Below are 26,365 nucleotides of genomic sequence, written 5' to 3' on the forward strand. Positions count from 1 at the left end.
GAGAAGGTTGATGCATTTTAGGCCTCTTTGGAGAAAACAAAAGTACCTAAGGCTTAAGAACAGGAGGGGAGAGCAGGATCCCAGCAGCCACAGCAACACCCGCCCGTGGCCTTGGTGCCTCCTGCCATTGGGGTGTCAGAGCCACAGCGTGCCCCAGTGCTGGGAACAGCCACGAGAGGGGTCGGGTTTGGGCCTGGAACTGCAACAGGAATACAATATATTATGCCAAGTAGTTAAAATAAACTCTTATCTTCCTGACAAAGACTAAAAAGGTTAAAAACCGTAATGCACATGAGGTTTGGCTCTAGTGAACGTTGAGATGCAGCCAATGAACTCAATTTGTTATCTTCAAAGAAGAAATAGTGTTCCACGTTTGGTTTTCCCTCCTGGTCACTTTCCGTTAAGGCTGTGGACATCTTTATACCGACCTCTGAGTCTCCTACTTGGTACAGGGAGCACTTGACAAGGAAACCAGTGCAATTTGAACTGAACAACAGCTTTGTGGGAACTCTGACCTTGGAATCTGAGATACTACACAAAAACATCTGGATTAGTCTGCCAAAAAAATATCACTGTTCTGGGGACAAACCCTGTCAAATCTGCCCCTCAGACTAATTCTGCACAATCTCAGGACATGCAATAGAAAAAAATAAGAGGACTGAATACATACCTTCAGATTTAAAAACACTTTTTATAGCTTGTTATTTTATTAAGTGGTTGACACCAGAAGGTGTGGTTAGAGATACAGGTGCTGAGTAAATAGTCATGGAAACCTGTCTACGAACCCAACTCAAGACCTACCTAAGTGCTCCAAGGTAAAACCACCTAAGCCCCGAAAAGGCCAGAGGAGGAATGTTCACAGGCATTAAGCACAATATATGTTCTGAAAGGCCCAAATATTACAGCAGAAAGAGCGTGAGAGAGAAGAAATTACACTGTCGTGACAAGTTTCCTTCTTGGGTGTTAGATTTTTGGTCTATCAAGTGGAAAGGAAGGCTCAGACTTCAATAAATACACTGGGTTTGAGCGCTGGCCTTCGTGAGCACTGTCCATCCATTCTGCCTGAGGGTTCCACCTGGAAAGCTGTGGCTGACGCTCCCTACCCCGACAGCAGAACATCCATGACTCCAAACCTGGCCAGATCCTCTCCTGGAGCTAAAGGGAAGTAAGTGCATCAATGTTCTTCACTGGTAAGACAACAAGGCCTTCTCTTTTACAGATAAACAACTGAGCGTAACTATGCGAGACGACAGCTCCGTCCTCGGGGAAGTCATCTCTAGTTAATTTTGTCCTGGAATATATACAAGTTATTGGTGGCAGCTACAGCAATGATGTTCTCCATGGGATGCCACGCTGTGTGCAGGATCTTCTTGTTGAAGTCCAGACTGTCAACGCTTATCTCGTCCTTCTTCCTCTTGCCCCCCGTGCAGACCTTGCGCGGCTTCAGCACGGCGCGGGGCTTGCTGCTCTCGCGGGAGGCCTCCAGGGTGACGTCCCGGCGCGTGTTGCGGTCGAACATCCTGAAGAAGTTGTTGTAGGACCCAGTCATGATAGCGCTGTTCAGAGGCGGAGGGAAGGCACATCTTAGTGCTTGCCAGACACAGCATCAACCCCTGTCTTCTCCCTCACACTCACAAGGTGAGGGTCAGCCCCAGCTCATGACCAGGATGGGCCGTCACACTCTTCCCCTCCCTGACGTACACCACTGCTCTGTTCCATCTGGATTTCAGCATTGCCTCCATGCCACTGCTTCCTCCCCTGGGTGTTCCTCTGGTCATCACCCCCTCTACCATCCAGCCTGGCCTTGAGCACTACCAGGGATGGGGCAGCCACAGCTTCTCTGGGCACCCTGTGCCAGCGCCTCAGCAGCCTCACAGGGAAGAGCTTCTGCCTAAGAGCTCATCTCAGTCTCCCCTCGGGCAGGTTCAAGCCATTCCCCTTGGCCTGTCCCCACAGGCCCTTGTCCCAGGCCCCACTCCAGGTTTCTCTTTCATGCTCGTCACTTAGGGAATCAGTACTTAAGCAGCATGTAGCAATCCCACCTACCTCTGCAGTAGCAATGTAGGAGGAAGGCATCACTTTCTTTGCTGATCCCTGTGCACAGCTTTGAGATCCGATTTCCCCAATCACTTTCCCCATCTAACCTATGTGGTGGATCTTCTACTCTCCAACAGTGGATAGGTTTAGGACAAAGCTTGTTTCACAGCCTGATCCTATTATCACCCTGATACCTTTTCACTGAAGAGCCTGCAAGCTTTGGCTGCAGGCAGGTCCCTGGTTTAGGTGTTTCAGATTTACTCAGTCTTCAAAGTAAGAATGCCCAAGGAAAGCCAACACAAAACATCCAGACCTGCCATGGTCTCATCTATGTCATCTGAAAGCATTTTAACAGGCAGCTCATACTGCCATAGCTGTTTCGTTACAACCTGAAAGTCCTGCTTATGGCTTTCCAGACTGGAAACCAAATCCCTAATGCTAAGGGAAAACAACACCCCAAACCAAACCCCTGAGCTTACCTATCAGAACCGTTCCAGCAGCACTCGAACTTGTCAAAGATGCAGTCATTTTCATAGAGGGAACACAGCTTGCTCCGAAGGTACTCATGAACCTTTGGGAACATTGAAATTGGTGTTAGACATAAAGAAAGAGAAGGAAAGGGGAAAGAGGGGTATTGAAGAAAAGGTGACCACCATACTTGGTATGTCTCTACAGGCCTGTTCTCCATGTTGAGGTCCCACACTTTGACTGACAGGTAGTCTCTTGTCATCATGTATCGGCCGCTGTGACTGAATTTAACATCAGATATCGAGGATATTATCTCTGAAAAAAATGATCTGCTGCTAGGATCCTCGGGCTCTTCAAAAACTGCAGACAGAAGACACAGTGACAATGAAACCAACACCAACCTTCACAGCCTCCAGCGCTTGCGAAGCTTTACATCAACATTCTGGCTGCTTTTTACAGAAAGGTGCTGGTAAACACTCTTTAGGAATAATGTCTTTTTGAGTAATGTCATGCTCTTGGTCATCAGATGCTAGATGCCCATCTCCAAGATTCCCAGGCAGAGCACAGCATCAGCAAATTACAACTCATGGGTCTTACAAGTCCATCAGAGGAAAGAGTTAAACACCCACACATGGGTGCAGTGGACATTACGACTGAGCTACAAATCACATTGAACATGAGCTGGTGAAAGCCTCAGCACCCCAAACACAGTACCTTAATGAATGACCCATGCACTGAGACTCCTGTACAACCTACTTCAGATCTGAACAACAGCTGTACAACGCAACCTACTCAACTATTAGTATCTACACTTGAAATGCAGTTTGTATGCTTTTAAAAGCAGATAAAGAAATGCATTATTTAAACTGAGGAGTCAGTCTCTGAGGTCAGTGTTTCAGGACACAAGAACTATTTAAATTTTGAATGGATCCCTTTTAGCAGGATGTTATTCAGTCACAAACAGTTAAAAACCGAAGTCCTTCCAAGTAACTGAATGCAACTCTAACTTGAATACATGGAGTGGCCTCACAGTCTGCATTTCCCAGTGCACAAATATGTCCTTCCACCAGCAGGAAAACCTCATCTGCACTGTAGGGAGCTTACCTGCAAGTGTCAGTGTGGCAGGTCGCCCCACAGGGCTAGTGATACTGCTAAACCACAACCACTACAGCTGTGAACAAAAGGCTGTGTGAAAGGCATAGGCAGTTATCCTTATGGCTTCAATACAAAAGCTTTCCTTTCGTATGGAAGTTTAAGTGGCTCAGCAGACTAGAGCAAAACTTACTTCAAGAACAGCATGAGGCCTTAGGAATTAATTCTATGCTAAGAGCTGCAAATGTCACAAAGTAAATGGATTCTGGCAGCATCAGCCCAGTTTCTAATGCACAAAGGTGAATAAACTGCCCTGAACTGGCATTTGATAAGCAGATACCTTTGAGAAGCACCAAGACTGAGTCTGGACAGAAGACAGGTCTCACTGGTGCCAAAAGCACTTGTTCCCATCACTTTATGATGCATAAATGGGTAAACAGGAGCAGAGTCAGATGGTCAATTGTCTCATGCTACACTTCTGCTTGGTGATGGCCTAGAACAAGACAATTAAAATGTTCCATTCTACAAAACTACCACCCCTTACCTCGTATGCTCTTTACCAAAAAGCAGAACTTGGCACGGTCATTTACAAGCAGAACACCTACACACTCTATCTTGCGTGAAACCAAAGCAAGAAGCCCAGGAGCCAAGACTCATCCCAACTTACACTTGGAGTGCCTGTCGCAGAGTGCTGAGGACCGCATGTCACAGAGGCGAATGGTTCCTTTGCTGCTGCTGTACACGAACACGTTACAGTGGTGAGGGTGGAACTCCGCAGCAGTGATCACCTCTGTCAGCTCCTCCATGTTAGCAGGCTTAATATCTACAATATCTGGAGGGGGTTTGTAAAGGCAAGCTCACATTCAGACAGCTTCTGGCAGGTGACTACTGAAAAATGCTCAAGTACCACGTAGAAAACCAGGGCGAGATCTTAATTTCCACCAAGTGCCATCTACACACAGTGACTTGAGTAGATAAAGTCTAGATGCTCCAGGTCAACTTTAACAGATGCTGGAGATAATTCCAGACTCCTCCCAAGCCTCCTTCTTAATGCTTCCTACTGAATACATTCTTTCTCTTTACCTAATGCTTTGGAAAACTCATATGTGACCTACTGAACACTCAGTATTTCTGCAACTTCTACCTCACTGCAGACTTGTGAGAGGAGAACATCCTGAGCTGTGCATACACAGCCTTGCAAAGAGGTTTGAAAGTTATTTCTGCAGGTAATGGTACCATCTACATGGAACCCCCCTGAAATTTCAGAGAAGTGTCAGCTAAAGAGACATTAGACTCTGGAAAGGAACATCTAAAGTAACAAAGGAGCTGCTTTTCATATCTTTCCACTCTTAAGTCAACCGAATTCCACAGATAAAGGATGCTCCCTTAATTCCTCCATTTCTTTTTAGAAATCAATCTATTAATGATAATTGTACTGGCAGTTTTCCACTGCAATGATGCTTGCACTCAAAATGAATGAGAGCATCCTAAAGCCTGCTCTCACCGTATTAAACCCCAGACTTCCAAATCCTCTAATTTAATCCCTAGATTCAAACACCTACTCTGATGAGTAAAATTAAAATGATTCTCTTAAACACACTCGATTTTGAATTGCCCCAGTGTTCATACAGAACAAAAAAAAAGGATACTAAAACTTCTATCTGTGATTTCTAAATGCCATAGGTTAATTCTTAGGTCATCCGCAGAAAGGTACGTTTCATGATCACTATTTACTGAAATAGAGTTTATGTGATAAGTATGTGCATTTGCAAATATCCTTCTGGGACTTGCTTCTACCATTAGGTCCATGGGTTTCAAGATTGGCACCTGAAACATGAGAACAAACAGTCAGTTTTGGCATAAACCTGATTTCTGATTCAGAAGATCTTAATTACAATCAGAATCATTTAGGTTTGAAAACACCTTTAAGACTGTAGAGTCCAATCATTACCCCAGCACTGCCCAGGCCACCCCCAACCCATGGCACTGGGGCCTCGTCTCCACGCTGTGTGAACACTTGCAGGGACGGTGACTGCAGGCCTGCCCTGGGCAGCCTGTTCCAATGCCTGAGCACCCTCTGGGGCAGGAATTGTTCCTCAGCTCCATCTAAACCTGCCCTGGTGCAGCTTGAGGCCGTTTCCTCTTGTCCCATTCCTTGTTCCTTGGGAGCAGAGCCCAGCCCCTCCTGGCTCCATCCTCCTGTCAGGCACTTGTAGGGAGCCATCAGGTCCCCCCTGAGCCTTCTCCACTGAACCCCCCAGGTCCCTCAGCCCTTCCCCATCACACTTGTGCTCCAGGCCCTGCACCAGCTCCATTGCCCTTCTCTGGCCCCGCTCCAGCACCTCAATGTCTCTCTTGTAGTGAGGGGCCCAGAGCTGAACACAGGATTCGAGGTGCAGCCTCACCACTCCCCATCACAGGACAATTACTGCCCTGGCCCTGCTGCCACACTGGTGCTGATACAGGCCAGGACACATTTGGCTTCTCGGCTGCCTGGGCACAAACTGCTCATGTTCAGCTCTGTCAATCAGCACCCCCAGGTCCTTTTCCATGAGCAGCTTTCCAGCCACTCTGCCCCAAGCCTGTATGGTTGTTGTGGCCTGGGTAGGGAACCCAGCACTGTGCACTGCTTAACTTCAACTGGCTTTGTCCCATTGATCCAGCCTGTCCCTATTCCTCTGTAGAGCCTCGATACCCACAAGCAGATCAAGACGCCTACCCAACCTGGCTGTCATCTGCAAGCTGACTGAGGGGGCACTCAAATCCCCACATCCAGATAGCTGATACAGGTATTAACAGAGCCAGGCTTGATACTGAGCCCTGGGAACACCATAGGGGTGTCAATAAATGTTGATGGTAATTAATAAATTGCATACGACTGATTCCTGTTTTGATTTAGTGACTATAAACACTTCTGAAACCCACTGAGCAAGAAAGCAATACAGCAGCCCATGAATGATGACTTTCCTGCTGCCAACACACTACCTCAGACACTGAGTGCAGTAGGAGTTATCTGTCAAATACAGCAGCTTTGTATCTCATCCCACAGGGCAGTGGTGGATGTTTATTATGACATTTGAGATCATGTTCATTTGAAATAAGCACTTTAAACGCCCCCCACATCTTAGAGGGGTGTGAAACTGGGAAGAGTAGTTTGCAAACAACACCCCACCGTGCTCTCTGAACAGCTTTAGGAACACCCGGATGCCCTGTCACAAGCAGCTGAGCTGCCAGGGTCAAGTGGACTAAGCCTCCCTCTAGCTCCGTCTCACTGACCAGCAAGTGAAGGTTGCTCAAGGACATCCTAAGCTATTCCAGTACATGGAATTTCACGGAACACCAAATTACATCATCTAACCAAGAAAAAACAGTTATGACAGTGTTCAAGACAATATGTATTCCCAGAACAAGAAACAAATGAACTCAAGAGCTTGCCAATTGCTTTCACCATGTTTGTATCTCAGCCTGTTTACATCAAACCAGAATGGTTAAAATTAATCCATTACTTTTATTAGGCAATTCTCCTGTCTCATCACACAAGTGTTCCTGGCATGGTCAGCAGTGGCATTGGCTTGGAAAGTAGGGAGAGCCTCAGTTCAATTCCTATTTATGGCAACAACCACCATCTAAAATGCAAGAACCACCCTCAACCCCACACAATTTCACTGCCTGAGCTCCTGCTTTGAAGGATCCCAAGTTTGGAGCACTAACCCTACCTCTGCATCACTGTGCAAGTGGAAAATGTCAGGATCCTTCAAATACGCATTAGGTTTCCCAAATGCTCAGAACTTGCCTCTAACACAACCCCCTTCTACCTCACCACAGAATACTCAGCACCCTGCTTACACTGGAGTCTTGTTCTTAGAGAAAGAAAGACCAAAGTTGTTAAATCTCAGCAATATTGAAGGGGAAGAACTATCGATATAACCAGAGCCAAATTCTTCCCCAGTTCACAAGGGCCTCCAAGAAAAGGGCCCTACATGCCAGCTTCAGAGCAGCCCTTGGGGAAGATGTACAGGTTAACCTGGGCACTGGGTCCTTCATACCAGCACAGACACTATGGCACTATCCTCTGCTGACTGGCTGTGGTCAGGAGGGTAAGTCAGAGTCTGAAATCAATATGCAGTCTCAATATGAGCCCATGCTGGCTATGAACTGAGTACAGAGTAGTGGAGCCCCAGCCAGAGATACCCCAAAATGCTGTGTTCTCAGGCTTGAATAACAACATTTTGTTATATTTCACTGCTGTCAATAAATCAGCATTGTCGTCTTCTACAATTCTAATATGCTGAGGTGGACAAAGGCTTCTCTAACAAAATATTTTCATTTTAAAAACAGCTGAAATTTCAAATCCATTTTCAACATTTTAAAATATTCTAAGAAAAAAAACTAAAACCCAAACTATTGGGAAGCCAATAGTATAATATTATAATAAAAGTTTGCCTCAAGTTTTCCATAGGAACCTTATCTAATAACTACAGACATATATACCGAAGTGTCTCCATTTTTAATATGTGTTTTCAGTGACCCCTGCCAAACCATTTTTAATCTCCACACTGCAACTGAGCACTTTGGTAGTACAAAGGTAGAGAAGTACACGGAGAAAGATACTAACAGTCAGCGAGCAGACACGTACCCGCAGTGCTGTGATTCTGAAGGGATCCCGCAGTCTTCCATCTTCATCTTTTAAATTATAACCTTCGGCTCTTTTATCCCTTTCACTTATCTTCCATAATTTAATAGTTTTATCTAAAAACAAAAATTCACGTGCTTGAGAATGAATTCAAGTCAAATAAAATCACAAAACCACAGAGGCAGCAGACTGGCTGTTAGTTGTCTGTCTCGGTTTCCCCTGCATGCAAGAGTAAGGGCCCAGATGGGGTCCTTTTAAACACCAAGGTAACACAGAGTAGAGCCCCCCCCAGGGTACTCTGTGCCTTCAGCTATGTTGTTCAGCAGAACCAATACATGGAAATCATTATCAAAGTTAAGGCTATTTGAATTTCAAAGTGCAACAGACAACAGTCATTCCTGCTTTTACAGCTTCATGTAGCAGGCAGGATATCAGCACTTACAGAGTCATTTAAGCACAAACTCTTGGGAAATAGCATATTTCTCTGAAAGTAACAACAACTTTTTCTATAGGATCATTTAGGTTGGAAGAGATCCTTTAAGATCAAGTCCAGCCATTAACCTAGCGTTGCCAAGGCCACCACTAAACCATGTCTCTAGTTCTCCATTCACATTTACAGCTTGCTCCATGGTGCATCAAAATGAAACCAATCCAATATGTAAGAACCACTAAAACACTGGGAAAAAAATAGAAACAGCCCTGAAATGCATAAAAGCTTGTCATTCCCAACTTAGAATACATGAAAGCTGTGCAGAAATTACAAGCACACAGTGAACATGGTATAAACTTCCTCCCTGAGTGACTGTTGTCTTTCAAACAGTTGCTCTCCAAAACACATGTGATGTTTTGATTTAGAAAGCAAAAAGGTTGTAACCACAGTGCTTCCGTTTCAAATGTAACTGTTACAAATTCAGAGATCCCCAAAAATTACATTTCAAAATTAGGATGAAGTCAAATCCAGACTTCTGCTACAGCTCAGCACACCAGGAACCCATCTATATAAGAACTATACAGCAGGGTAACAGGGTATGTGAAGTGACAGCATGGTCTGTCTGTCCCCAGAAGGCTCTGGAACTGTGTCTCTTGCTGCTGCCTCATTTCTACATTCATACATTAGTACCTAGAGTGTTACAAACAAAATATACTTTACATATAGAGAAGACATTAAACCAACCCCAAAACCTGCAGACACTCTCCCCCCAGCAAGAGAACACTCAAATGATGAAGTTCTCTGTGCAGAAATGACGTGTCCTTACCATTTGTAGACAGCAGGAAGTGAGCAGCATTCTGTTGTGGTAACCACCTAATTTTATTGATTTTTTCCTCAATTTCTAGACTTTTCAAGTAGTCAAATTCAGGTTCATGACTCTGGAAGGTGCTGTAAACATTGTATTCCCCCCTGGAATGAGGACGGCTTTTATTCTGCAAGGAAACAGTAACATCAGCTGCAAGCAGTGTCAGGAGCTCATTAGGAACTGCACATACAAACTAATGACTACAAACTGTCAAGTAGAAATGTTTACAACAGATCTTGAATTTACATTTTTACCCTGTGATACTGTACTTAGTTTACCATCAAAAGAATGCACACAGACTTAAAAGCATCTCTTTATATATTAATACATGTGTACTCATAGAACACAGCCCATTCCAAGGCATGCTGGCCACAGAGGAGTTCCTGTGCTTGCCTGAAAGGGTTTAAGGCTACTCCACCTCTCCCAAGCAGTTTCAGCAGTGCTGGAGCAGAGAAGTAACATCCTAAGTCCCACACCACCAACTCCATGTCATTAGTTTCTGCTCCTCACTTAATCTCTACTCCCATCCTTTTCTTTTTACTCATTCCTGTAAATCACCACAATATGGACATAAAGTAGGTTTCCAGAACAGGAAATCAATGTAAAAGGACACAAGACATGGAGTAATTGAATAGGGTTTTTATAGAAGTCATTGTGCTGAAGGCACAGCAAGATCGATGAGATCACTAGATCTACCTCCTCTCCCATTCCTTTTAAAGCCTGCCGTGTCCAGAAGTGGTATCAAGGTTTATAACTGAGCTTTGACAACCTTTTTTGTTTGTCAAAAAAACATGAAGGCTGGAATCAGTACATTTTCATCTAAGCCATTCTATAGTGCTCACCATGGTGTGCCAAACATGACCACAAATACACTGACAACTTTTTCTCTCACAGAACTACAAGACCGCTTTGTATGATCCTTGGTGGAAAGGAAAAGAGATCAGAGTCACAAGCATCCACAGATTTGCAGAATCAGAGTTGGGACAGTCGGTTATCAGGATTTCAACTGGGTTAATGAGATGCTGATTCGCATTTGGAGAGCTGCAGAGCCCGGAACTCCTGAAAACAAGCTCCTCAAACACAGTTGGAAATCACATGCTGGAGAAGTAGCAGATGACTCCTCTGCAGAGGCAGGCAGGCAGCAGAGCAGGAAAGCCCACCCTGCACGCTGACTGGTGGCAGAAAATACAGTGGGACTCACAGCCCTAGAGACCACCAGACCAGCCTGTATTCCGACACAGTGACTTGGGTAAGGTTACTTCAGTGAGAGATTTTCCTGCACTGTCTCACAAGTATGGAGTTTTAGTTAATGCTGGGACTTCACATTATTATTCCTTACTTGTCACTCTTCCAAATGTTGGATAGGATGCTCCCAGCTAACCCTGCTCAGTATCACTCTGCATCATTTACAGCCACCCAAGCTTTGAGCAAGCTGTGGCACTAGGCAGTGGTCTCGCTCTTTACTCACACATTTGGCTGGAATCACCAGCTGCTTGGAACTGAAGTGATGTCCGAGTTTAGGGCGTGAGGTACAAGAGTTCAGCCCACCTTCCCAAATCATAGTGTATGGGGAATTTTATAACTACCCTAAGTTGCTGGTAACCTAGTTGGCCTAGTTAATGTCCATGATGTTGAAAAATATTGGTTGTAAGGTTTTATTTACTCACTTGAGATCTATTCCTCCACTCCATGACTTACATAGCTTTACACATGTTAAGAGATATGACACTTATGCCCAACTCCTCCCTACAGTCTGCATGTGCTCCAGAGAACACCTGAGTATTCCTGGGTAAACAGTCCGACTGGTGGGGTTTTTTCCCCCTAGCTGGGTTCTGACTTACAGAACAGCTGAAAGCCAACCAGTAATAGCTCCACTCCTAACACACATCGAGACAGATCCTGAGCAGATGGACACTTCTGACCTTGATCTCTCTGTGCCTTGGTTCAGTGTCTAGAGCAGACTAACTGATCCATCAGCTATGAGCTGTCTAGGTGCAGCAGGGCAGTGTTTCAGCAGCTTTTTCCTGTCGCTACCTCTCAAATCCTCACAGTAAAACAGTAAGTCACCTTTGGTAAAAGGGGTTATAAATAGTATCACAGTCAGCATGAAATGCAATATACTGGAAGCTGAGATACTGGATATATAATACTGGATACTGCAGTATACTGAGCATCAGCTGAGCCACACACAAAAGAAGTAGGATTCGGATGGAAAAAAATGGGAGCATCTCAAAATCAGTGTAATTCATGCACAAATGAGCTGAATTAAAATTCCAGGATCAGTTTTGGTATTTGTGACCCAGGAAAAGCTCAAAGCAAACCAAGGCTCAAATTCTCACCACCTTTTCAAAAGAAAGGATAAACAGGTTCTTTGGTGGGTGAGCAGAGGTGAAAATACCTATGTGGAATATTGACCGTTTAAAGAACACAATTCCAGATTTCTCTCAGGCATGACAAAGCACGACAAATATTTTTCAGCATTTAGTGCACTTCTCCAATATACATTATTTCTCTGGATATAAAAAGCTCAGAGGTGGCTCTGCGGGGGTGAATGGGCAGCAGAGGCTACAGTGCTATCACACAACTGAGCAGCACTGCAAGGAGCCAGCCAAGAGTGTGCCACTGCAGGATGAGGCTTCCCCTCTCTGAACTGAAAATGCTTGAGCATTTCCTCGAGAAGCTGTTCCCACTGGTTTTGATTCATAAAATCCTGAAATATATCAGATTAATTCTTCAGTTTTTGAATCATCCCACCCTGCTGTCCTTGCAGCTTAACTTGTATCCTTATTCATGAACTTTTCTTTCATTATCTTCAAAGCATTGTAATTTTATAGAATAAAACAGTTCAGGTTGGAAGGGACCTTAAAACTTATCTACTCCCAAACCCCTGCCACGGGCAGGGACCCCTTCCACTAGAGCAGCTTGCTCCAAGCCCCTGTGTCCAACCTGGCCTTGAACACTGCCAGGGATGGGGCAGCCACAGCTTCTCTGGGCACCCTGTGCCAGCGCCTCAGCACTCTCACAGGGAAGAGCTTCTGCCTAAGAGCTCATCTCAGTCTCCCCTCAGGCAGGTTCAAGCCATTCCCTTGGCCTATCCATGCAGGCCCTTGTCCAAAGCCCCTCTACAGGTTTCCTGTAGCCCCTTTAGGCACTGGAGCTGCTCTAAGGTCTCCCCTTCCCCAGGCTGAACAAGCCCAGCTCTCTCAACCTGCTTTAGATCAGCCTGCCAAGTATAAAGTTCAGAGGAAAGTCCAGAGGCAATTCTGCAACATGATACATAGCACAGTAGATACTGATGTGAAGAACTCCCTTGGATTTTGAGGACTCTTTTTTGGGTGGAGGGTGGTTTAACCACCACAAACCAACCTCCCAAGTTCAGCACGGGGCAGGTATTTATCGATTTGGCTAAACTTGGGGTTTTCTGAGAAAGCCATCAAACACTGAAACTTCACAGCATGGAAAGATGAAGTGAGACAGTGCAACACAAGAACAGTGGAGTAACAGCACTTATGTTTTTCAAGTCACTGACCTCTTGTTCCCTTTGAAATATAACCACTCTGCCACCTTTGTCTCCTGTTGCAAGAAGATCACCAGAGTAATTAAATTCAACTGTTGAAATAATATCAGCTGTAAACAGAACAGAAACAAACAGCACTGTAATGTGGGAAGCAAAGCAAGATGTTTCAAGACTTGAACACAAAATTACTACTTGTATTAAAGCAACAACACAACTCCTTCATTTACATTATCATATCCAGACACTAAGCCATGTTTCAGAGCCTAACAACACTTTTAGATTTAGGTTTATAATCTAAAGCAGTTCCACATTTCTCAGTTTAAGCTTTTGAGGGCCTTCAATCACGAAAGAGAAGGCATATTGTTTTAGGAATCCAGACTCTGTATTCTATCTGTTGCCAGTAAATGCTGAAGCACATAATAGAGATGGGAAGTCTGCGCAGACCCAAGTATAAATCCTGTGGGAAGCAGTTCACCTGTGATACTGGTATTGCTTTGGAGCAGCACAGCACTGCACTGCTCCCACTGAGGCCAAGGCATACCTGCCTTTCTTCACGCTGAGTACTCATGTAGTTAGTTCAGGAACCTGAGCTGGGCATCCACATCTGCTGAAAGGGTGAGGTGAAGGCAGGAAAGAAAGGAAATGCTTCCAGCCGAGCTTCCCAAACCAAGTCTGCAGAAGCACCAGCATCAGCACATACACCACAAAGAAGAGGCAATGCTCACTGCACCTGAAGGAATGGGAGAGTGAAGGAAAAGAGCAGCACCTCCAGTTCAAACTGAATCAGGTGCCCTTGGGACTGAACCGTGGAAACCACCAGTGTTGGTTCACCACTGCTCACCACAATAAATCTCTGGAGGTGGCAGTAAAGAAATAACTGCCTGCAACAATGTCTAACCAAGGGACAGAGAGATAAGGGGCTGTAAACGTCTGTCAGGCTTCAGGCACATGGTAACAAAACCAACACAGCACTCAGCATCAGATGGTGAGTAAACATTCATCCCTGACACACTCATCCGGGCTGGTGCTTGTGGCCACCCAAGGGCTTCACTGGATGATGCAGGCAGAGAAACTGCAAGATCTGAACTATATGATACCAGTTAGTTTCAGAGTTTGCAATTGGAGAGCAGATGAAAACTGCTTATCTCTTAAATTCTTTCAATAGGCCCCCACTCTTTTGAGGAAAGTGATTAGAAGTCTAAGCAGTTTCCCCAATATATAATAAAAGATGAAATATGGATATTAACAGATGCCCATGAAAAGTTTTTCCTAGTGCATAAAGTTAATGATTTACCTTCTCAGATTAAAAAAAAAATAATTATTAAAAATACACAAATAACCTTCTACAACTGTATCCCAGCCTTCCCAACCACATTATTAACCTGCTTCTGGACACATCTGATTTTATAATCGTCTTTCTTTCAAAGGTTATGAAAAGATTCCATTTTGATAAAGAACAGGATGATCATAGAACCCCAGCATGGTTTAAGTTGCTCCTCCACCTCCAGCCCCTGCCATGGGCAGGGACACCTCCCACTAGAGCAGCTTGCTCCAAGCCCCTGTGTCCAACCTGGCCTTGAACACTGCCAGGGATGGGGCAGCCACAGCTTCTCTGGGCACCCTGTGCCAGCACCTCAGCACCCTCACAGGGAAGAGCTTCTGCCTAAGAGCTCATCTCAGTCTCCCCTCTGGCAGGTTCAAGCCATTCCCCTTGGCCTGTCCCTGCAGGCCCTTGTCCAAACCCCTCTCCAGGTTTCTTGTAGCACCTTTAAGTGCTTGGAACTAATCTAAGGCCCTCTGGAGCCTTCCTTATTTCAGCCTTTTCTCTATATTAAAGTAACTCGCACTGACATGTACAGAAGAGCAAGAGAAGACAAACTACTGTCACATCGGTTTACACACAGCATCTCACTGCACGCCTCTCATATGCAAGACACATCTGTGATTCTGACTGTCCAGAAGCAAAGGTCTGTTCAACTTCCCTTCTGTTTCTGCTCCACTATGACCAGAACTCTGTTCTGCAAGTGGCAAGGGAACTCCCCTCCTGTAAACTATGGAAAGCAGTAATACCTATGGCTTTACAGTAAGCTATTCACCTGGTAATATTGCTTTCCAGGCATGAAAAATGTTTAGTCTCACTTTTGGAAAGGAGTTCTACTGTAGTTAGTCTAGCTACAGAGCAGGAAACTCCTAGCTGTCTTCAAAGCTGGTATATTAAAGGACAACTAAATTATGGCTCTCTACAATCTCAACTTCAAAAGCACTTCCATGGGCAGTAAACGTCCTCCCAACACAGGAGAAAGCTACAAACATCCATCCACCTTTATAATAATGTAGTGGAAACCATCCTCAGTGATTCAGGAGACTGTCCTGTAAGCCTTCACACATGCTCCAAAATTGAGTACAAGCGCTCTAAACCTTTTAGCATCACCATCACCTCCCTCTATCACAAAATGTCTGCCAGAATGCTGTTAAGGTTCTCACCTCCAAAGCTTCCTGAGCTTGTTATAATGAGGAGTGAAGGGGGACAGAGACCACTGTTTGTTAGGATTCAGAGATGAGAGCAAGTTTAGACCTGCAAACTAATTTAACCCCAACAAAGGATTCATACTGGGTTCTTCTAACTGACACCAATATCGACGCCTGTGCTCTCTTCATGTATTGAAGGATGCCAAGAGATCCAGAACACCCAAATCAGATGCTTAAAAGTAGCACCTGTGAACTCTTCTTCTCTAAGGTGACTGCACATTGCTGCTTGGGTTAAACTTCAAACACTGGAACGCATCACTGCTGCACAGCTCACCCAGATGAATGGGCAGCTGCAGTTAATGCTCAGGACTGGCACTAACTACATGCGAACAGCATCAACTTCCCTCTCATTCTTCTAAACTATTCATAGCCTTCTGTCAAAAGCCCCCTCCTCAGACAACTGATGAACAGGGAAGTCAAGACAGTCACTGTTGGGGAACACCACCTAAAGGGGGGAGATCCAACTTCCAGGGGATTTTAACTTCATTTTCCAAACAGGTAATGGGCAATACACTGCTTCACATTCAGCACACACACTGGCAGAACAACACACATCAGACACCTGGTCCCACCCCTCCCTCTGGAAAATACTTTAATACACAGCACCTTTTTCCATGATGTGTCCTAGAGATCAAGCAAAGGAACGAAGGACTATGAAACTCCCTGAGGAGGCTAATGCTTGGAGATGACTGGATCTGGACCAGAGCCAGGCAGCTGGCATGAACTGTAAGGGAGACTGCCAGTGGAAACTAAACTTAGAATGAACACTTCTGTGCCTGTCACAGAGATCAAAGGTGACACACCTTTCCCTCTGACACATGGTTATTCTACAGAGGGTTTTATTCTACAGCCAGAAAAAGCTGCAGGAGACATTGCATAGCCTCCTACAGCTGATAGGAAGGAAGCTGAGAGTGCAGAAGAGGATGAAGTGGCAATTATTGTGCTCCTAAATCAGCCAGGACATCAGAATCTGGGATCACAGAATCCCAGCATGGTTTGTGTTGGAAGGGAGCTCAAAGCTCATCTGGTTCCAACCCCTGCCATGGGCAGGGACCCCTTCCACTAGAGCAGCTTGCTCCAAGCCCGTGTCCAACCTGGCCTTGAACACTGCCAGGGATGGGGCAGCCACAGCTTCTCTGGGCACCCTGTGCCAGCGCCTCAGCAGCCTCACAGGGAAGAGCTTCTGCCTAAGAGCTCATCTCAGTCTCCCCTAGGGCAGGTTCAAGCGACTCCCCCTTGGCCTGTCCCTACAGGCCCTTGTCCCAAGCCCCTCTCCAGCTTTCCTGCAGCCCCTTCAGGCACTGGAGCTGCTCTCAGGTCTCCCCTTCAGGAGCCTTCTCTTCTCCAGGCTGCCCCAGCCCAGCTCTCTCAGCCTGGCTCCAGAGCAGAGCTGCTCCAGCCCTCGCAGCATCTCCATGGCCTCTTCTGGACTTGCTCCAAAAGCTCCACATCCCTTGTGTGCTGTAGGGCAGAGAACTACCTTTAAGTACCCGGCCGAGTTTAACAGAGCCCGAAATAACCCTGCTTCTTGAGCGAATCTGAATTATCGAGCAGATCTAAGGTCAACCAAGGGCACGCGCTGGGCACTGAGCTGCCTGCTCAGCACAGCAGCAGGAGCAGGAGCCGGTCGCAGTCAGCGCAGCCGCTGCCGCGCCCCGGCGAACTGCACACAAGAGCCCTCCTGCGGCCGGGCTGCCAGCCCTGCGCGTCCCGGAGCCTGCCTGGAGCGAAGCCACTCGGCACTGCAGCGGGAAGAGCACCCAGGCTGCTGAAACCGGGCAGGAAAGCAGCAACGGAAGGTGTCAAACCGCCCCCCAGCCCTGTCCCTAAGGCTGCCCAGCTATCACCCCACACCAAGCGCTTGTTCAGCTGGCTCAACAACAGGAGGTTGCCTATCCAAAAGGAGAACTAGTTCAATTCCCTCGTGGAGCTCAATTTGCACTTCCTTTTCAATGGAACCAGATCATAAACTGGTGCTGGAAGCGTCCTCTGAATTATATTTTAAATTCCCCCATCTTCCACCTAGTTTAACATGCACAGTTTGATATTAGTACAAAGAAAGGGCAAAGCAGCAGCAATAAAAGAAAGTAGTAATGAAAATTACTTTCACACTTGCCAAAGTTTTCTGTGCCTTTTCTTACAAGCAACTGTGGAGGCTATTTTTAATATTCATGACACAGTCCAGCACTCTGGGTGCAAACCCACTCCCTCAGTATTATTTTTTTCCCCTCTGGAATAGCAATTCCAACAAGCTTTTTGCTACTGGAAGTATATTTAATGAATTGATGTGATTCTGTCAGGTTTGCTTCTATGTAGCTCGTTATGCTTTCTATTTTACTTTAATAGGAGTTAATAAAAGTCTTAACATGATGGGTGAATATCTTCCACTTGCAGCACTCACTTTCCTCTGTCTTTTCTTTACTTAAAGCAGTTTCGTCAGTTTTAAGCTTTCCCCCCAGGTGTTAAAATACTCCACAAATGGCACAATAGTGACAGCTCATGTCGAACTGTATCAACAGGTACCACAACCTGCTGGCACTGCAGAGACGAACAGCAGCAGCTTTCACTGCGCACACAGTAACACACGGCTGTAAAGACTTGTGCTAATTTCTGTACTCCCACTACTCAGTGTGTTGTATTTTGCTTTCCCACCCCATAACTCTGTAACACTCACTGCTTACCCAAACTGCTTATTGCTCACTCAGAGCAATACACACTCCTGCAGCTTCACACATTAAACTATCATCCAGCTACACCTAGCAATTTGTCTTCTCCTGCAGCCGGTTCTGGCTTAGTCTTTGAAAGGATTTTCCTCTCTGTTCTTTAATATTCCACTTGCCATCTTCCCCTGGTACTGAGAATGTTCTCCCCTTAATGCCCACAACCCTATACCCTTGCACTTTTCTGACCAGACTGTGCTAACTTTGTTATGCATCTAAGTCAGGAAAAAGATGCTAGGTGCAAAAGCTATGGGTGAACTTCAACTGTGAAATGAGCATTTATCAATCACTTCTGACTGCCTTTGAGGTCTCCACCTCAGCTGTAAACTTCCTGGTTCCCTTTAAAAAAGGACAGATACACTAAACATTTTTCTACTTGTATTCAGGCTCCTCCTCCTGCCCATGCAGGTCCAGTAACTCATGGTGTTCATGCGTATCAAAACCTGATACCATGGTAAAGATTCCAGATTTGAATTCCCTGTGTGATGGCTGCAGGGCAGAGTCTCTTCTCCACAGAAACCCCAAATAACCACTTCTGTGAAGCCTGAAGATCACCTGGAGCTTTGTCTTTTAAAGCATAACTATTCACCCGTATATCTGGGCTTCCTCACTATTAGCAGTCTAACAATTACGAGCTAGAAGCTTCCAAAAGTCCACTAATGTTGTATTCCTCACACACAACACATCTTAGTCTCCAGAGTTAATTATATAGAGTAAACCGACATATTATACATTAACATATTAACAGAATCACAGAACGATTTAGTTTGGAAAAGACCTTTAAGATGAAGTGCAGCCATTAACCCAGCACTGCCAACCGCACCACTAATCCATGTCCTTAAGTGCCGCATCTACACAGCTTTTAGATGCCTCCAGAGATGGTGACTGTAAGACAGTAAGCCAGTGCAATTTACTTTCAGGTGGCTAACACCCTGGTTTAATGTTGTCTGACAGGACTGGAATTCAAAAGAACACTTACTATTAAATACTACTGGCAGAGAACAACATTTTTAGGTAATTGTTATAGAGTAAAGGGTGAAGACAAATTCTTGGTTCATGGCTTGTACAATGACTTGAGATTAAGACAACTTTCCTCAACAGGAAACCAACATACAACATGCATGCAGGTCAAACCTGCCTGCATAGTAATATGGCTCAGCTTCGGTGTGTGTCTGAGCCCAGAAACCCAACATGTGCTGGGCTCCAGCCCCAGAGTGTGTGCAGCAGGTCAGGGAGAAGATTCTCCCTCTCTCCTGTGCTCTGGGGAGACCCTCTCTGCAGTCCTGATCCAGCTCTGGGGCAACAGCACAAGAGAGATGTGGAGCTGTTGGAGCAAGGAGATGCTGCAAAACCTGTAGAGGGGCTTTGGACAAGAGCCTGTAGGGACAGGCCAAGGGGAATGGCTTTAACCTGCCCGAGGGGAGACTGAGATGAGCTCTTAGGCAGAAGCTCTTCCCTGGGAGGGTGCTGAGGTGCTGGCACAGGGTGCCCAGAGAAGCTGTGGCTGCCCCATCCCTGGCAGTGTTCAAGGCCATGTTGGACACAGGGGCTTGGAGCAAGCTGCTCTAGTGGGAGGTGTCCCTGCCCATGGCAGGGGTTGGAACTCGAGGAGATTTAAGGTCTCTTCCAATAAAAACCACTCTGTGACCCTACAAATTAAACACCAGCAAATACCTTTCCCAGAGACGGTATCAGCTATATCCTGCAGATCACCACATACAACATACACAAAGCAGGGAAGATGAAGGAAACTTTCAAAATCTTTGGTCCCTGCTGGGAATGGGGACTCTTCAGAATGCTCACAACAGTCCTCTGGGCAGTGGGGATGTGGTGAACTGTCAGAGGATCAAGGTAAAGTGCACTGCTACTGGGGAGCAGGGCATAATGCTTTAGGGAGGGCAAGAGCAGGTATCTCAGGTCTTGTTTGTGGCAGAACACTGCTTTTCAGAGAAAAAAAACCAGAACAGAGCATAAAACACCCACCTTCTGTCCAGTTCCATCTTCAGCTACAGCCCATTACTTACAATGAAAGGAGACCACACACATGGCCTAATCATAGAGCCATTATTACTATATTTCCCAGTTCTTACAGAAAAGAAATCTTAAAAGCCATCACCCAGTTCTGTCACTCCTTCCATGAAGTTTTTAGCACGTGTCAGATAGCTGGGCCTCTTCTGGAATAGTTTAAGTCTGAAACTGTGCCAGAATTTGCTTTAAAAACAGCAAGAACAGGCCAGTTAAATTCCCAAGTCCCACAGCAGAACAGTTTTGAACCACTGACTTATAAAGATGATTTAACACTAAGTGTTTTTAAATCCCTTGTATCCAGACTTGAAAACAGTTACAGGATTAGAGTCCAGTACATTCTTATTAATTGTGGGTTTCTTCCCTGCTTGTGCTCTGACAAGCTCCTGAGCTGGATTTCTTAGCACTGTAACAAGCTTTAAAAGGAGAAGCAAAGAATTTGTTCACCTGATGACAACCAGGTATCTTTATCAGTGCTGTCTATACCTATTACTATTTGAAGACCTTCTGTAAAACCCTAATAGTACTTATTTTTGATATTTAAATGGAAATATGAAGCTTCTGAACAAGTAGAAAATCCAAGGCAGGTTTCCTGAAAGTCAGTGACAACTTATTTTGAAGAACAGAAGTTTTGCCCATGTGAAATACTTTACAAAGTTACATCCTCAAGTTAATGGATTGGAACTTCCAAGGAGCCCCTGTCTACTACCAAAGGGTACAGTGTACAGCATTCACGGGCAGAACCAGGCTTTATACTCAGCTGCTTCACAAGAAGGTTTCAAAACCCACACTTAAAGCTGGTGAAGCTTAAGTTGATGCAGCTCTAAGAGGAAAGCAGTATCTGTTTCATTTAGTGGAGTCACCATACCCTTAAAGCTCCTTGTGTCTGGAACAGGAAGATACATCTAACCAGCATTTAGTGAAGGGAATGGTTCATCTCAATCCCAAACCCTGCACTGACTGCTTTGAAACCCCAAAGAAACCCCAGTGTCCAAAATGGGAAACCCACAATGAACTCCACAGCACACTGGCTCCCAGTCTGACGAAGAGCAGACATTCTGCCCAGCAGTTCCAGCCTGTCACTGGCACAACTGACTCAGGAAGACTTAAGAGTGCCACTCTCTCTCTCTATATATATAAATACATTGTTAATTACATCCAGAAGTGCTCCTGGATTATATGCACATCTGGCCCAAGGAAATTAGGAATATCTGTAAACTATTTAACAAACTGTATTAGATTTTGCTTGCTAAAAAAAAAAAACAAACAAAAACCAACCACCCAAACAGAGCAGTTTTGCACACACAAACCAAAACACTGAAATCTCAAAACTGATGAGGTCTCAGGCAGCAGGAGCAGTAAAAAAAAAATAATAATTTAAAAATATTCCTGCATTTAGAAAGGTACTTTCCACCAAAAAAAGTAATCCAGGAATAACAAGTTTCACAGGCAGTCAATAGGGGTTTTGTAGATACGTGGTTTTACACTAACAACAGAATTACCACACAGTTTTAAATTAAATAGTCTCAGTATCAACTCTTTCATTCAGCATCTGTTTTATTCCCCATTCCTCCTCCTTGAATCTAATTCAACTTTTCTGCATTAGAAAACTCTTTATTTCAGTAACTGGCATATCATCCCTGCTCTGCTTGAGGTGGCCAGGCTGGGCACATAAACACTGCTCTATTTCTTCACCACACAGAGCACTGTACAGATTCAGAGATTACTCAGTGCAGAAAGGGAATACATAGAAGACAAGGAGGAGACAAAGTGATATATAGATTAGCAACCTAGTTAAAAAACCCTGGGTATGAAGATGGCAGCAGCACATACAACTGCAGGGATCTGGCACAGCCATATTGGCATGTGTATCAAGGCAATAGGTGTGAGAAACAACTACTGAATATAAAGATATCCTAGAATTACACTTTCAACAGAAGTGACTTTGGGTTAAGGTGCTTGACTATCAGGCTTTGTCATTTCACCTACTGACTGAATTGTCTGCAAGAACAGTCTGCAAAAAGCCTGCATTTAATACATCTGACAGGTACTTGTCTTCTTTTCAGACTGCATCTACAGAGCTGCTTTTTCCACAGAAAAGAGGAAAATAGTTATTTATAGAAACTGTAAGTTCTCACTATCACAAAATCTTACAGGAAACTCCCAGGGGTTTATGTAATATTTGCAGCAAGGCAACAGTCACCCATCCAACACGTTTAGATGTGCAGTTTGGTAAAAGATGGTTTAAAGATACTTTAGAAGATGGCAATGAGTAAATAGCTCTTTAACTGGGGACAAAATACTACAAATGTAATTGCACTCTTACTGCATACTGCTCAGTCAAATTCGGGCAATTATTAGCAAATATATTGCAACTTTACTTAACTCCAATTTCAAGGCAAGAAAAAACGAATTGGGGAAGTCCACAAACGAAAACAGACCAGGAGTCCAAAAGCTGCAAGTAGTTCTTGTTTGCCAGTAGGAAAAATCAAACTCTACCAATAGTGCAAAACCAGGTGCTGAAGAATTATATTCGCTGTTCTATGGAGAAAACGAAAATCCCCACATGTAGCAGCACCTCACACAATCTGAAGCCCTCACTCCAGGAGAAGTCGCATTAATAACATGCATCTGGGAACTTTACCCTGGGAAAAACCAGGGTAAAAGCATTGCGTGTTGTCATCACTATTCCCTCTACCACTCCTAGTTACTCAAAGCAGAGTTTTCCTCTAACTAACCACTGTGCCTTAGTGGTATGTCTCATCAGTAATACAAGTTCTTCTTTGAACAGTCCTGTTACACACTTAAACTGGGTTTAGGACAAGGTGGTGTTTCAAAACTGAGCAGCTTTCTGGCTCTACACATCACTGTGAAGTGCTCATAGGGGTATACTTTTTGCAACAGGGAGAATTTTCAGTCACATAGATACTAAATCCTAAAAAAAAAAAAAAAGGACCAATGGGGAAACTCATAAAAGCCACTTCAATCCATTTTCATAAGAATTCTGGGAACTTCAGAACCACAGCAGAAGCTAAACCACATATTTAGAGAGGAAAAAGCAAAGAGAGCAACAACTCAGCCTGAGCACTTGTTTCTCAAGCAGTTTTCAAGTCCATTCCTCCCATAGCTACTACTTTGAATGGAATGCCAAACAAGTGGCATGAAAATGAAAACAGTGTCAGCATAATTCCCCTGTAGTAGTCAGTTAGGAAAAATACTTACTGCATCCAGTAAAGCACAAACCCAAAACCACACACTGGCACTGCAAGCTGCTTCACTTAATACATGCAACTATTTCAGTTAATGCAGTAAAATCAACAGCACAGAACTGTTTCACACACATACTTCACACCCTCTTTTCTAAATAAAACCCAAACAGTGCTGCCAACGTGAAAAGTCTGAACACTGAAAATTTAGGGGGAAAAAAAAATGAACTCTCATCAAAATTGAGCAAAACTTCATGTTGTTTCTACACACTACAGAAAAAGGCTTTGTCCAGCTGAACCATTCTCCTTAGCTTCTATCACTGCAAAGCATGCTGCGCTTAGAAAGTTTCAGAGCCATGCAAAGGTGTGCCCATTTTCCCTACTGAAACACGGCTGTTTATAGCTCCCAAATGTAACGAGTGGGACTGAAATCTCTTCACAGCTGCAGGAAACCTTTAAACTCTGCTTTTTAAATGAAGCCCAAGTGACAAACCTACATGCTCTCTGCTGCTCTCTTTGCGTCAGAGGAAAACTTGACAAGCCTGACAGACTCCATTCATGCTTCCCCCTCCCCGCTGTGTTTTATCACTGTCATTACCTTTTTCTCCCTAGTGATTAGCACTAAACAACTGGAGGAAGCCACCGTGTCTTCTCCATTATGCTCTCCTGCAAAGAGCAGCACGCTGCACTAGGAGCTCAGGCAGTAGCTTAGTCATTGCAACACACCCGTCCTCCGAGCCTGGGGCACGGACCGAGGAGATGCTGTCGCCGCTCTGCCCTTCCCAGCCCCGGCTCCCTCAGCGCGGGCGTGACACCGATGTTGGGAGAGGAAAACAGGGTGGTGGCGGCTCCGGCGGGCGGGAGCCACCGGCGCCTCCGGGAGCCCGCGGCCCGGCCCGGCCCTCCCCTTACCTTCCGCCACGTCCTCGTCGATCGCCCCCTTCACCTGGGAGAAGCACCACTGGAAGTCGTTGCTGCCTCCGACGCCTCCACCTCCTGCCACCCCTGAAGCGGGAAGAGAGGCCGGTGAGGGACGGGGCGCCCCGCGGAGCCCCGGGCCCAGCCCCTTCCCCGGCGGGGCCCGCTCCTCCGCCGCACGGCCCGACCCAGCGTAGGCCACACACCCTCGGCCCCCAGCCGCGGCCCGACCCGGCGCCCCGCGGGGCAGGCCCGCTCCCCGCCGTGCCCCCCCCCCCCCCCCCCCGCCGCACCTCCCCGCCTGCCGGGGCCGCGCGGTGCAGTGCGGCCTGCCGCGCCGGTCCCGCAGCGCCTCCGCCCGCCGGGCGAGCCGCAGCCCGAGCCGCAGCGGGGCCTCACCTGCCATATCGCGCGGTGCCGGTGCGGCGGAGGCGGGGGCCCGCGGGGGCAGGCGCCGGCCGGGAGCGGGTCGCAGCCGCCGCACGGAGCTGCCGCCGCGGGAGGCTTCGGGGTTTCAAAATGGCGCCCATTGCCGGCCGGCCTGATCCGGTGACGTCATCGCCCCGGCTCCCCTCAGCGGCGGAGGCGGCGGGGCCCGGCCCGGCCCGGCCCGCTCGGCCCCGGGGCCAAGCGCTCCCCGCGGGGCTGAGCCGGCGCTCGCAGGAGCGAGAGGAGCAGAGCGAGGAGGCCCGCTCGGCCCGGGCGGCGGCAGGGAGGAAGCGAGAGCGGGGCTCCGAACTCACCGTCACGAACGCACCTTGACGTGAGGGGGCGCGGCGGGCCGGGGCTGCCATAGCCGTGCGGACTGCCCCGTTCGTGCGCCTCCTGGTTTGAATTTGCTTCCTCCGCTCTCCCCCCCCGGACGTTTAATGGTGGGGCTGCCTGGAAGGATGAACGTGATTCTTATTTGTGGGGTCCTGCGGAGGGTCAGGGGCAGCAGAAGCAGCGAGCACAGTCCCGATAAGACGGGCAGCCCCGGGGGCCTGTCCCCGGCCGGGTTTTTGAAGCCCCGGTGCTCAGAGAGGTGCGGGTGGCTCCTGATGGTGTAACTGTGCGCACCTGGGCACTGAGGGCGGGTGAGCCCCGTGTTCAGGAAGCATCCATCCCTCCCTCCATCCCTCCCTCCATCCCTCCCTCCATCCATCCCTCCATCCATCCCTCCATCCATCCATCCATCCATCCATCCATCCATCCATCCATCCATCCATCCATCCATCCATCCATCCACCCACCCCTCCCTCCCTCCATCCATCCTTCCATCCACCCATCCATCCCTCCCTCCCTCCCTCCCTCCCTCCCTCCCTCCCTCCCTCCCTCCCTCCCTCCCTCCCTCCCTCCCTCCCTCCCTCCCTCCATCCACCCATCCCTCCCTCCATCCACCCATCCCTCCATCCATCTATCCCTCCATCCATCTATCCCTCCATCCATCCATCCCTCCATCCACCCATCCCTCCATCCATCCCTCCCTCCCTCCCTCCATCCATCCATCCCTCCATCCACCCATCCCTCCATCCACCCATCCCTCCATCCATCCACCCACCCATCCATCCATCCATCCCCGTGTCTGTTTGCGGACATCACAGAATCCCAGCCTGGTTTGGGTTGGAAGGGACCCCAAAGCTCCTCCAGCTCCAACCCCTGCCACGGGCAGGGACCCCTTCCACTAGAGCAGCTTGCTCCAAGCCCCTGTGTCCAACCTGGCCTTGAACACTGCCAGGGATGGGGCAGCCACAGCTTCTCTGGGCACCCTGTGCCAGTGCCTCAGCACCCTCACAGGGAAGAGCTTCCCACTCCTTTGTGAGCTGCATTACTGAGGCTTTGTTCAGGTTTGGTCTCATTTATTTTTTTCTTCATTTTTTTCAAAGTAGTTGCAGATACTGAAAGCTGTAAAAATGAAACTTTTGCCCCTAAATCCGAAAGAGCAA

General features: G+C 46.7%; 1 protein-coding gene across 1 annotated transcript; it reads right to left on the minus strand.

The window, feature by feature from the left end:
- Positions 1–671: 671 nt before the first annotated feature.
- PPP2R2D (protein phosphatase 2 regulatory subunit Bdelta) lies at positions 672–24,992 on the minus strand. Its single transcript, XM_061478632.1, has 10 exons — positions 24,840–24,992; positions 24,435–24,527; positions 13,055–13,152; positions 9,487–9,652; positions 8,234–8,346; positions 5,247–5,424; positions 4,265–4,429; positions 2,696–2,865; positions 2,517–2,608; positions 672–1,556 (listed from the first exon to the last, which is right to left on the minus strand). Exons 1-10 carry the CDS (start codon positions 24,844–24,846, stop codon positions 1,277–1,279), a joined length of 1,362 nt encoding a protein of 453 aa, XP_061334616.1. The 5' UTR covers positions 24,847–24,992; the 3' UTR covers positions 672–1,276.
- Positions 24,993–26,365: the final 1,373 nt, after the last annotated feature.

This window comes from Pezoporus flaviventris, unplaced genomic scaffold, assembly GCF_033815535.1.
Source record: "Pezoporus flaviventris isolate CSIRO_AGI_PZ_B2104156 unplaced genomic scaffold, CSIRO_AGI_Pfla_v1 ptg000129l, whole genome shotgun sequence".
NCBI lineage: Eukaryota > Metazoa > Chordata > Aves > Psittaciformes > Psittacidae > Pezoporus > Pezoporus flaviventris.

Coding starts and splice junctions, on each gene's coding strand:
- PPP2R2D (XM_061478632.1), bottom strand. Junction 9,653..13,054: donor TATTTCAAAGGGAACAAGAG/GTCAGTGACTTG, acceptor GTTTCCTTGCAG/AATAAAAGCCGTCCTCATTC. Junction 1,557..2,516: donor TGCTGGAACGGTTCTGATAG/GTAAGCTCAGGG, acceptor GCCTCTGAACAG/CGCTATCATGACTGGGTCCT.